This window comes from Choloepus didactylus, chromosome 2 (assembly GCF_015220235.1).
Source record: "Choloepus didactylus isolate mChoDid1 chromosome 2, mChoDid1.pri, whole genome shotgun sequence".
In the NCBI taxonomy this organism is placed as follows: Eukaryota; Metazoa; Chordata; class Mammalia; order Pilosa; family Megalonychidae; genus Choloepus; species Choloepus didactylus.
This window is the reverse complement of record NC_051308.1, coordinates 21,567,797-21,580,174: the sequence shown is the minus strand read 5'-3', so window position 1 is coordinate 21,580,174 and position 12,378 is coordinate 21,567,797. Positions and strand designations below refer to the sequence as shown.

General features: G+C 39.7%; 1 protein-coding gene across 7 annotated transcripts in view; it reads right to left on the bottom strand.

The window, feature by feature from the left end:
- MTR (5-methyltetrahydrofolate-homocysteine methyltransferase) overlaps nt 1-12,378 on the bottom strand; it is a 145,255-nt gene that overhangs the window by 32,306 nt on the left and 100,571 nt on the right. For all 7 annotated transcript variants that reach the window (XR_005214586.1, XM_037821795.1, XM_037821824.1 and 4 more), the window contains 2 exons: nt 1,779-1,846; nt 1,085-1,205 (listed from right to left, as the gene is read on the bottom strand). Coding sequence is in view for 6 of the 7 variants with exons in the window: in XM_037821795.1 (XP_037677723.1) it covers nt 1,085-1,205; nt 1,779-1,846 (189 nt within the window). In the remaining variant the exon portion in view is untranslated. The remainder of the gene's footprint in view (nt 1-1,084; nt 1,206-1,778; nt 1,847-12,378) is intronic.

Genomic DNA, 12,378 nt, shown 5'->3' with positions numbered 1-12,378 from the left:
ATATGTGGTTTCCTGAGCTTGAACTTCTTAGTGTCCTATGAAATAAAATTATTCTTATTTTGAAACCAGCATCACATTTAACATAATTCAATGCATTTCATTATGCCTGCTCATTTAAATATTTATTTGTTTTTAAAGACCTTTCATTCTGACAATAGTTCAAAGATTCCCTTACCTTTCTCTTTACTTAAGCTAATCCATATTCACACTACAATCATCAATAACCCAAAACCTTGTCCATCAAAACCCTGTTAGCAATGAATGCTCATATCCTTTGAGAACAATTCTGCCACATATCTCAGTGGATAAGTCCTTTGTGGAAAAACAAACCTAGTATTCTAATGTGAACAATGATAGTCAAACTGTTGAGTTCCTCAAATATGAGTAACAGCTAATGAATAAATGATACATAAACTGTGACTACTTGTGAAATGATCAATTCAGATTATAAATGGCTTAAGGAACTCTAGAATACCTCTGACCCAACCTCTGTGATATTTTTTATCAGACTGAATGCCACCCCCTGCCCCCATATCTTTTACCTCAAAAGTCCCCGAAATGTTTTGTTTGGTTTTGTTTTTCCAAAAGAAACTTTCACAAACTGAACTTTGAGTTCATTCTAGCTAGGTTGGCTTTCTGTCTCTAAATAATTACAAGTTCTCAGTTTCTCCAAGGGAAATTGTAGTTTTTCAATCAGACACTGGCTTCAAGATAGAAGTGGGCAAAAGTTCAGTCGTCGTTCATTAAACATGAACTTCTCTACCCAGTTTGATTTCAAGAGTGAAGAGTTCATTAGAAGTTTCAAGAACTGGATGGGAAGTAAGAAGATTAAGGAAAAGATAATTGCAACAAAAGGAATTAAAAAAAAAAAAAAAGGACAAAGGGTGAAAGAATCACAAAGGAGTTTACTGTATGGCATGCTCCAAAAGTATCCTGACTCTTGTCCAGTTGAAGATTGCAAAGTTCATGGGTTTATATAATAAGGAGCCAATGTAGTAAGCATAAGACAAAGAAAATTACTTTTATCATGTTTTTAAACACCAGCATTTAAGAAAATTTCAAGTAAAGTATTAGCATGACTTACTTGGAAGTGGTTGCTCCTCCAATCAATAGTGGAATCTTTATAGCTAATCTCTCCATTTCTTTGGCAACAAAAATCATTTCCTCCAGGGAAGGAGTGATGAGTCCTGACAGGCCAATTATATCTATAATTTTTTAACGAAAGAAAGAAAAGAAAAAAGACAGTGAAAAGGAGGATGACTGAAAAAGAGGACAAATATGAAGAAGACTTATTTTTAAAATTTTGCAATTAATATCACAAGATCTAACATGAATTTCCAAATTCTAATTCAAAAATATCTTTTCTGACTGGGGGATTTCAATTTATGCTTTGCAGTAGAAGTAAATTAAATATGATTTGTAGCTTAAAGTTCCAAAAATGTAATTGTCACAGTTTGGGGAAGCCTTTCAGATTCAAACATGTGACAGTGCCCAAAGAAGCATAAAAATCTCTACACAAAGGAAAAAATCTAATACCACACTGTTGTCTTGTAATAAGCCTGTCTCCATTCCCCAGAGCTATAAAGGAGTTCCACTTAACCACTTCTCTCAGCCCTCATTATAATGGCAATAAAAGTAGCCCCATGGAGGAGTTGGCATTTGCTTGACTGAATGTCCCACAGATCCCATGAGGGCTGGGGCATTACTATTAACTGACAGGCAGACACTTGGGATAAACAACATTTAGTGAAATGCTCAGCAGCACAGTTGCACAGTACCTGCTTTGTGGTCGAGAGCAGCTTTCAGTATCTTATCACAGGGAGTCATGACTCCTAAATCAATAACTCTGAGGCATAGAAATGAGACGGGAGAAAATTTAAGGATAAACTATTAGAGACAAAGCTGAAACGAACATTTTTATTCCAGCATTAGATACTACTCTCATATAAACTGGAATCACATTGAAATGCTCACTAAATAATCAATCACCACCACAACTGCAACTACCATTTATTAGGCACTTACCACAGGCCAGGCACTATGCTAAGCTTTTTGCATGAGCAATCTCATTTAACCCTCACAGCAACTGTTTGACAGGACTACCATGGGCTCCATTTCAATGAGGAAGGGCACAGAGAAGTTAAGCAACTTATCCAGTCACACAGCTAATTAACAGCAGAGTGGGATCGGAACAAGGATCTGACACTAAAATCCATTCTCTTTGCAATTAGGTCAGCAAAAATGCTGGAAAAGTTCATTCAAGAAATATCTATTGAACAAGATAGTACATGGAAGCCACTGAGAAGGATAATCAAGAAAGGGTCAGTTCCTGCACACACACAGAGTGGATGACAGAGAAACCTGGTCACTTAAGGCAAGGAAGGAAGGAAAAAGAATGAATCAGGGGGCAGTCTACCAAAAGAGGTATGAGGATGACTCAAAAGAAAAGCTGATTCTAGGTGGGTAACACATGACAAGGAAAGTGGGAAGAACTGGGGTCAGAGAAAGCCTGGAGCATGTTCTGAGAAAACAGAATAATGCCAGAGGAATTTCAATTCATGGAAGACAGAGCTTACTAGAACTCAGAGAAAAGAATAAATATTCTGTCTTGAAAAGTGCTCTATATACTACTTTTCTATTTTAGATTTAGAGAGTATCCATAGTGTCAGTCATTTTTACATAGTTTTATTGTGAGTTTGTTTAAAAGAAGTTTAAAAAAATACAGTATGAAGGAGAACCTAAAAGACGGCGGCAGGGAGAGACAGGGCAAAAAAACACCTCTGTGAAAGATACCAGACAAAAGCCAGAAAGTGACCCAGAACATCAGCTCCAGCAATGCACCAGCTGGACAAGGTCTGCTAAATCCACAGGGACCGTGCACTTGGTGAAACCAGGAGTCTGTGTTCTGAAACGAGTGAATAAGCCGCTGAATATCTGGCAGCCATGCTAAGGTGTGGGGAAACCGAGGGTTAGCGTTTGGAGGTGGACTGGTTCTTTTTTAAAAAAACCCTAGGCTGGGCGGGGCAAGATGGAAGACTGGTAAGCTGTATGTTTTAGTTACTCCTCCAGGAAAGTAGGTAGAAAGCCAGGAACTGCGTGGACTGGACACCACAGAGCAATCTGTCTTTGGGCATACTTCATACAACACTCATGAAAATGTCAGACTGCTGAGATCAGCGAAATCTGTAAGTTTTTGCCGCCAGGGGACCCGCGCCCCTCCCTGCCAGGCTCAGTCCCGTGGGAGGAGGGGCTGTCAGCTCCGGGAAGGAGAAGGGAGAACTGCAGTGGCTGCTCTTATCGGAAACTCATTCTACTGATCCAGACTCCAACCATAGATAGACAGAGACCAGACACCAGAGAATCTGTGAGCAGCCAGCCCAGCAGAGAGGAGACAGGCATAGGAAAAAAAAAAAAAAAACAACACGAAAAACTCTAAAATAAAAGCAGAGGATTTTTAGAGTTCTGGTGAACACAGAAAGGGGAAGGGCGGAGCTCAGGCCCTAAGGCGCATATGCAAATCCCGAAGAAAAGCCGATCTCTCTGCCCTGTGGACCTTTCCTTAATGGCCATGGTTGCTTTGTCTCTTAGCATTTCAATAACCCATTAGATCTCAGAGGAGGACCCTTTTTTTTTTTTTTTTTTAATCCTTTTTTCTTTTTCTAAAACAATTACTCTAAGAAGCCCAATACAGAAAGCTTCAAAGACTTTCAATTTGGGCACGTCAAGTCAACAGCAGAACTAAGAGAGCTCTGAGACAAAAGGCAATAATTCAGTGGCTGAGAAAATTCACTAAACACCACAACTTCCCAAGAAAAAGGGGGTGTCCGCTCACAGCCACCATCCTGGTGGACAGGAAACACTCCTGCCCATCGCCAGCCCCATAGCCCAGAGCTGCCCCAGACAACCCAGTGTGACGTAAGGGCTTCAAATAACAGGCACACACCACAAAACTGGGCGTGTACATTAGCCTTCCCTGCAACCTCAGCTGATTGTCCCAGAGTTGGGAAGGTGGAGCAGTGTGAATTAACAAAGCCCCATTCAGCCATCATTTCAGCAGACTGGGAGCCTCCCTACACAGCCCAGCAGCCCAGAACTGCCCTGAGGGGACGGCACTCACCTGTGACATAGCACAGTCATCCCTCAACAGAGGACCCAGGGTGCACAGCCTGGAAGAGGGGCCCACTTGCAAGTCTCAGGAGCCATACGCCAATACCAAGGACTTGTGGGTCAGTGGCAGAGACAAACTGTGGCAGGACTGAACTGAAGGATTAGACTATTACACCAGCTTTAAAACTCTAGGATCACCAGGGAGATTTGATTTTTAGGGCCACCCCCCCCTCTCCAACTGCCCAGAAACACGCCCCACATACAGGGCAGGCAACACCAACTACACACGCAAGCTTGGTACACCAATTGGGCCCCACAAGACTCACTCCCCCACTCACCAAAAAGGCTAAGCAGGGGAGAACTGGCTTGTGGAGAACAGGTGGCTCGTGGACGCCACCTGCTGGTTAGTTAGAGAAAGTGTACTCCACGAAGCTGTAGATCTGATAAATTAGAGATAAGGACTTCAATAGGTCTACAAACCCTAAAAGAACCCTATCAAGTTCAGCAAATGCCACGAGGCCAAAAACAACAGAAAATTATAAAGCATATGAAAAAACCAGACGATATGGATAACCCAAGCCCAAGCACCCAAATCAAAAGACCAGAAGAGACACAGCACCTAGAGCAGCTACTCAAAGAACTAAAGATGAACAATGAGACCATAGTACGGGATATGAAGGAAATCAAGAAGACTCTAGAAGAGCATAAAGAAGACATTGCAAGACTAAATAAAAAAATGGATGATCTTATGGAAATTAAAGAAACTGTTGACCAAATTAAAAAGATTCTGGACACTCATAGTACAAGACTAGAGGAAGTTGAACAACGAATCAGTGACCTGGAAGATGACAAAATGGAAAATGAAAGCATAAAAGAAAGAATGGGGAAAAAAATTGAAAAAATCGAAATGGACCTCAGGGATATGATAGATAATATGAAACGTCCAAATATAAGACTCATTGGTGTCCCAGAAGGGGAAGAAAAGGGTAAAGGTCTAGGAAGAGTATTCAAAGAAATTGTTGGGGAAAACTTCCCAAATCTTCTAAACAACATAAATACACAAATCATAAATGCTCAGCGAACTCCAAATAGAATAAATCCAAATAAACCCACTCCAAGACATATATTGATCACACTGTCAAACACAGAAGAGAAGGAGCAAGTTCTGAAAGCAGCAAGAGAAAAGCAATTCACCACATACAAAGGAAACAGCATAAGACTAAGTAGTGACTACTCAGCAGCCACCATGGAGGCGAGAAGGCAGTGGCACGATATATTTAAAATTCTGAGTGAGAAAAATTTCCAGCCAAGAATACTTTATCCAGCAAAGCTCTCCTTCAAATTTGAGGGAGAGCTTAAATTTTTCACAGACAAACAAATGCTGAGAGAATTTGCTAACAAGAGACCTGCCCTACTGGAGATACTAAAGGGAGCCCTACAGACAGAGAAACAAAGACAGGACAGAGAGACTTGGAGAAAGGTTCAGTACTAAAGAGATTCGGTATGGGTACAATAAAGGATATTAATAGAGAGAGGGGAAAAATTTGGCAAACATAAACCAAAGGATAAGATGGCTGATTCAAGAAATGCCTTCACGGTTATAACGTTGAATGTAAATGGATTAAACTCCCCAATTAAAAGATATAGATTCGCAGAATGGATCAAAAAAAATGAACCATCAATATGTTGCATACAAGAGACTCATCTTAGACATAGGGACACAAAGAAACTGAAAGTGAAAGGATGGAAAAAAATATTTCATGCAAGCTACAGCCAAAAGAAAGCAGGTGTAGCAATATTAATCTCAGATAAAATAGACTTCAAATGCAAAGATGTTTTGAGAGACAAAGAAGGCCACTACGTACTAATAAAAGGGGCAATTCAGCAAGAAGAAATAACAATCGTAAATGTCTATGCACCCAACCAAGGTGCCACAAAATACATGAGAGAAACACTGGCAAAACTAAAGGAAGCAATTGATGTTTCCACAATAATTGTGGGAGACTTCAACACATCACTCTCTCCTATAGATAGATCAACCAGACAGAAGACCAATAAGGAAATTGAAAACCTAAACAATATGATAAATGAATTAGATTTAACAGACATATACAGGACATTACATCCCAAATCACCAGGATACACATACTTTTCTAGTGCTCACGGAACTTTCTCCAGAATAGATCATATGCTGGGACATAAAACAAGCCTCAATAAATTTAAAAAGATCGAAATTATTCAAAGCACATTCTCTGACCACAATGGAATACAATTAGAAGTCAATAACCATCAGAGACTTAGAAAATTCACAAATACCTGGAGGTTAAACAACACACTCCTAAACAATCAGTGGGTTAAAGAAGAAATAGCAAGAGAAATTGCTAAATATATAGAGATGAATGAAAATGAGAACAGAACATACCAAAACCTATGGGATGCAGCAAAAGCAGTGCTAAGGGGGAAATTTATAGCACTAAACGCATATATTAAAAAGGAAGAAAGAGCCAAAATCAAAGAACTAATGGATCAACTGAAGAAGCTAGAAAATGAACAGCAAACCAATCCTAAACCAAGTACAAGAAAAGAAATAACAAGGATTAAAGCAGAAATAAATGACATAGAGAACAAAAAAACAATAGAGAGGATAAATATCACCAAAAGTTGGTTCTTTGAGAAGATCAACAAGATTGACAAGCCCCTAGCTAGACTGACAAAATCAAAAAGAGAGAAGACCCATATAAACAAAATAATGAATGAAAAAGGTGACATAACTGCAGATCCTGAAGAAATTAAAAAAATTATAAGAGGATATTATGGACAACTGTATGGCAATAAACTGGACAATGTAGAAGAAATGGACAATATCCTGGAAACATATGAACAACCTAGACTGACCAGAGAAGAAATAGAAGAACTCAACCAACCCATCACAAGCAAAGAGATCCAATCAGTCATCAAAAATCTTCCCACAAATAAATGCCCAGGGCCAGATGGCTTCACAGGGGAATTCTACCAAACTTTCCAGAAAGAACTGACACCAATCTTACTCAAACTCTTTCAAAACATTGAAGAAAATGGAACACTACCTAACTCATTTTATGAAGCTAACATCAATCTAATACCAAAACCAGGCAAAGATGCTACAAAAAAGGAAAACTACCGGCCAATCTCCCTAATGAATATAGATGCAAAAATCCTCAACAAAATACTTGCAATTCGAATCCAAAGACACATTAAAAAAATCATACACCATGACCAAGTGGGGTTCATTCCAGGCATGCAAGGATGGTTCAACATAAGAAAAACAATCAATGTATTACAACACATTAAAAACTCGAAAGGGAAAAATCAATTGATCATCTCAATAGATGCTGAAAAAGCATTTGACAAAATCCAACATCCCTTTTTGATAAAAACACTTCAAAAGGTAGGAATTGAAGGAAACTTCCTCAACATGATAAAGAGCATATATGAAAAACCCACAGCCAGCATAGTACTCAATGGTGAGAGACTGAAAGCCTTCCCTCTAAGATCAGGAACAAGACAAGGATGCCCGTTGTCACCACTGTTATTCAACATTGTGCTGGAAGTGCTAGCCAGGGCAATCCGGCAAGATAAAGAAATAAAAGGCATCCAAATTGGAAAAGAAGAAGTAAAACTGTCATTGTTTGCAGACGATATGATCTTATATCTAGAAAACCCTGAGAAATCGACGATACAGCTACTAGAGCTAATAAACAAATTTAGCAAAGTAGCGGGATACAAGATTAATGCACATAAGTCAGTAATGTTTCTATATGCTAGAAATGAACAAACTGAAGAGACACTCAAGGAAAAGATACCATTTTCAATAGCAACTAAAAAAATCAAGTACCTAGGAATAAACTTAACCAAAGATGTAAAAGACCTATACAAAGAAAACTACATAACTCTACTAAAAGAAATAGAAGGGGACCTTAAAAGATGGAAAAATATTCCATGTTCATGGATAGGAAGGCTAAATGTCATTAAGATGTCAATTCTACCCAAACTCATCTACAGATTCCATGCAATCCCAATCAAAATTCCAACAACCTACTTTGCAGACTTGGAAAAGCTAGTTATCAAATTTATTTGGAAAGGGAAGATGCCTCGAATTGCTAAAGACACTCTAAAAAAGAAAAACGAAGTGGGAGGACTTACACTCCCTGACTTTGAAGCTTATTATAAAGCCACAGTTGCCAAAACAGCATGGTACTGGCACAAAGATAGACATATAGATCAATGGAATCGAATTGAGAATTCAGAGATAGACCCTCAGATCTATGGCCGACTGATCTTTGATAAGGCCCCCAAAGTCACTGAACTGAGCCATAATGGTCTTTTCAACAAATGGGGCTGGGAGAGTTGGATATCCATATTCAAAAGAATGAAAGAGGACCCCTACCTCACCCCCTACACAAAAATTAACTCAAAATGGACCAAAGATCTCAATATAAAAGAAAGTACCATAAAACTCCTAGAAGATAATGTAGGAAAACATCTTCAAGACCTTGTATTAGGCGGCCACTTCCTAGACTTTACACCCAAAGCACAAGCAACAAAAGAGAAAATAGATAAATGGGAACTCCTCAAGCTTAGAAGTTTCTGCACCTCAAAGGAATTTCTCAAAAAGGTAAAGAGGCAGCCAACTCAATGGGAAAAAATTTTTGGAAACCATGTATCTGACAAAAGACTGATATCTTGCATATACAAAGAAATCCTACAACTCAATGACAATAGTACAGTCGGCCCAATTATAAAATGGGCAAAAGATATGAAAAGACAGTTCTCTGAAGAGGAAATACAAATGGCCAAGAAACACATGAAAAAATGTTCAGCTTCACTAGCTATTAGAGAGATGCAAATTAAAACCACAATGAGATACCATCTAACACCGGTTAGAATGGCTGCCATTAAACAAACAGGAAACTACAAATGCTGGAGGGGATGTGGAGAAATTGGAACTCTTATTCACTGTTGGTGGGACTGTATAATGGTTCAGCCACTCTGGAAGTCAGTCTGGCAGTTCCTTAGAAAACTAGATATAGAGCTACCATTCAATCCGGCGATTGCACTTCTCGGTATATACCCGGAAGATCGGAAAGCAGTGACACGAACAGATATCTGCACGCCAATGTTCATAGCAGCATTATTCACAATTGCCAAGAGATGGAAACAACCCAAATGTCCTTCAACAGATGAGTGGATAAATAAAATGTGGTATATACACACGATGGAATACTACGCGTCAGTAAGAAGGAACGATCTCGTGAAACATATGACAACATGGATGAACCTTGAAGACATAATGCTGAGTGAAATAAGCCAGGCACAAAAAGAGAAATATTATATGCTACCACTAATGTGAACTTTGAAAAATGTAAAACAAATGGTTTATAATGTAGAATGTAGGGGAACTAGCAGTAGAGAGTAATTAAGGAAGGGGGAACAATAATCCAAGAAGAACAGATAAGCTTTTTAATGTTCTGGGGATGCCCAGAAATGACTATGGTCTGTTAATTTCTGATGGATATAGTAGGAAGAAGTTCACAGAAAGGTTGCTATATTATGTAACTTTCTTGGGGTAAAGTAGGAACATGTTGGAAGTTAAGCAGTTATCTTAGGTTAGTTGTCTTTTTCTTACTCCCTTGTTATGGTCTCTTTGAAATGTTCTTTTATTGTATGTTTGTTTTCTTTTTAACTTTTTTTTTCATACAGTTGATTTAAAAAAGAAGGGAAAGTTAAAAAAAAAAAAAAGAAAGAAAGAAAAACAAGGAAAAAAAAATGATGTAGTGCCCCATTGAGGAGCCTGTGGAGAATGCAGGGGTATTCGCCTACCCCACCTCCATGGTTGCTAACATGACCACAGACATAGGGGACTGGTGGTTTGATGGGATGAGCCCTCTACCATAAGTTTTACCCTTGGGAAGAAGGTTGCTGCAAAGGAGAGGCTAGGCCTCCCTATATTTGTGCCTAAGAGTCTCCTCCTGAATGCCTCTTTGTTGATCAGATGTGGCCCTCTCTCTCTGGCTAAGCCAACTTGAAAGGTGAAATCACTGCCCTCCCCACTACGTGGGCTCAGACACCCAGGGGAGTGAATCTCCCTGGCAACGTGGAATATGACTCCTGGGGAGGAATGTAGACCCGGCATCGTGGGACGGAGAACATCTTCTTGACCAAAAGGGGGATGTGAAAGGAAATGAAATAAGCTTCAGTGGCAGAGAGATTCCAAAACGAGCCGAGAGGTCACTCTGGTGGGCACTCTTACGCACACTTTAGACAACCCTTTTTAGGTTCTAAAGAATTGGGGTAGCTGGTGGTGGATACCTGAAACTATCAAACTACAACCCAGAACCCATGAATCTCGAAGACAGATGTATAAAAATGTAGCTTATGAGGGGTGACAATGGGATTGGGAAAGCCATAAGGACCACACTCCACTTTGTCTAGTTTATGGATGGTGAGTAGAAAAATAGGGGAAGGAAACAAACAGACAAAGGTACCCAGTGTTCTTTTTTACTTCAATTGCTCTTTTTTCACTCTAATTGTTATTCTTGTTATTTTTGTGTGTGTGCTAATGAAGGTGTCAGGGATTGATTTAGGTGATGAATGTACAACTATGTAATGGTACTGTAAACAATCGAAAGTACAATTTGTTTTGTATGACTGCATGGTATGTGAATATATCTCAATAAAATGATTAAAAAAAAAAACAAACATTACTTAATATCAAAACAAGTGATGATTTGCAAGAAAACTGGAAATTTGCACCACAATGAATAAAAATCCATGTTGAGCCAAAAAAAAAAAAAAAAAAAAAAAAAACCCAAAAGCAGATATGGCAGCGAGAACAGCACAGTGAAGTATAGCAGGAACGGGCTAAGCAAACACCTCAATATCTGGTGTGGAAGATAGCCTTTCGTGCACCCACTGCTGATTGTCTTGGAACAAGGAAGGCAGAGGTTAGAGAAAAGGGGAAAATAACCACACCCCTTGTAGCCATCTTCCCGGCGAGCAGGGAACGCTCCTGCCTGGTGCCAGAGCCACAGCCCAGAGTCGTGCCAAAAAACCCAGTGGGACAGGAAGTGTTTCCAGCAACATGCACACACGCCACAATATCAGGCGTGGACAATAGCCTTTCACGCACCCACAGATAATGGTCCCAGAGCTGGGAAGGCAGAGCTGTACAAAAACGGGGAAATTAACATGCCCTACACAGCCATCTTTACAGAAGGCTGGGAACACAACTACATGGCCGGTGGCCCAGACTTCCCTTGAGGGATGGCGCGCACTTGTGATGTAGCACAACCTCCCCTCAGCAGAGGCCCCAGAAGGGCACGGCTTGGAAGAGGGACCCACTCGGAAATCCCAGGGACCATATGCCAATACCAAAGACTTGTGGGTCAGCAGCAGAGACTATCTGTGGCAAGACTGACATGAAGGTTTAGACTCTTGCAACAGCCTTAAATCTCCAGGAACACCTGAGAGGTTTGATTATTAAAGCTGCCCTCCCTCCCTAACTGCTCAGACACATGCCCCACATTCTGGGTGGACAGTACCAACAACACACCCAAACTTGGTGCACCAATTGGACCCCACAAGAATCAGACTGCCACACACCACAAAGACAAAGTTGGGGAGAACTGACTTGAGGGGAATAGGTGACTTGCAGATGCCATCTGCTGGTTAAAGTATACGCCACCAAGCTGTGGATCTGAAAAATTGTAGAGATTCATCTTTGAATAATCCTACATGTCCTAAAAGAACCCTCTCAAGTAAAGCAAATGCCAAGAGCCCAAAAACAACAGAAAATTTTAAAGTATATGAAAAAACCAGATGATATGGATAACCTACACCCAAACACCCAAATCAAAAGATAAGAGGAGACACAGTACTTGGAGCAATTAATCAAAGAACTAAAGACAAACAATGAGAGCATGGCACATGATATAAAGGACACGAATAAGGCCCTAGAAGAGCATAAAGAAGAAATTGCAATAGTAAATAAAAAAACATATGCTCTTATGGAAATATAAGAAACTGTTGACCAAATTAAAAAGTTTCTGGATACTCATAGTACAAGACTAGAGGAAGCTGAACAACGGATCAGCGACCTCAAGGACCACAGAATGGAAAATGAAAGAACAAAAGAAAGAATGGGGAAAAAAATAAAAAAAATTGAAATGGACCTCAGGAATATGACAGATAAAATAAAATGTCCAAATATAAGACTCATTGGTGTCCTAGAAG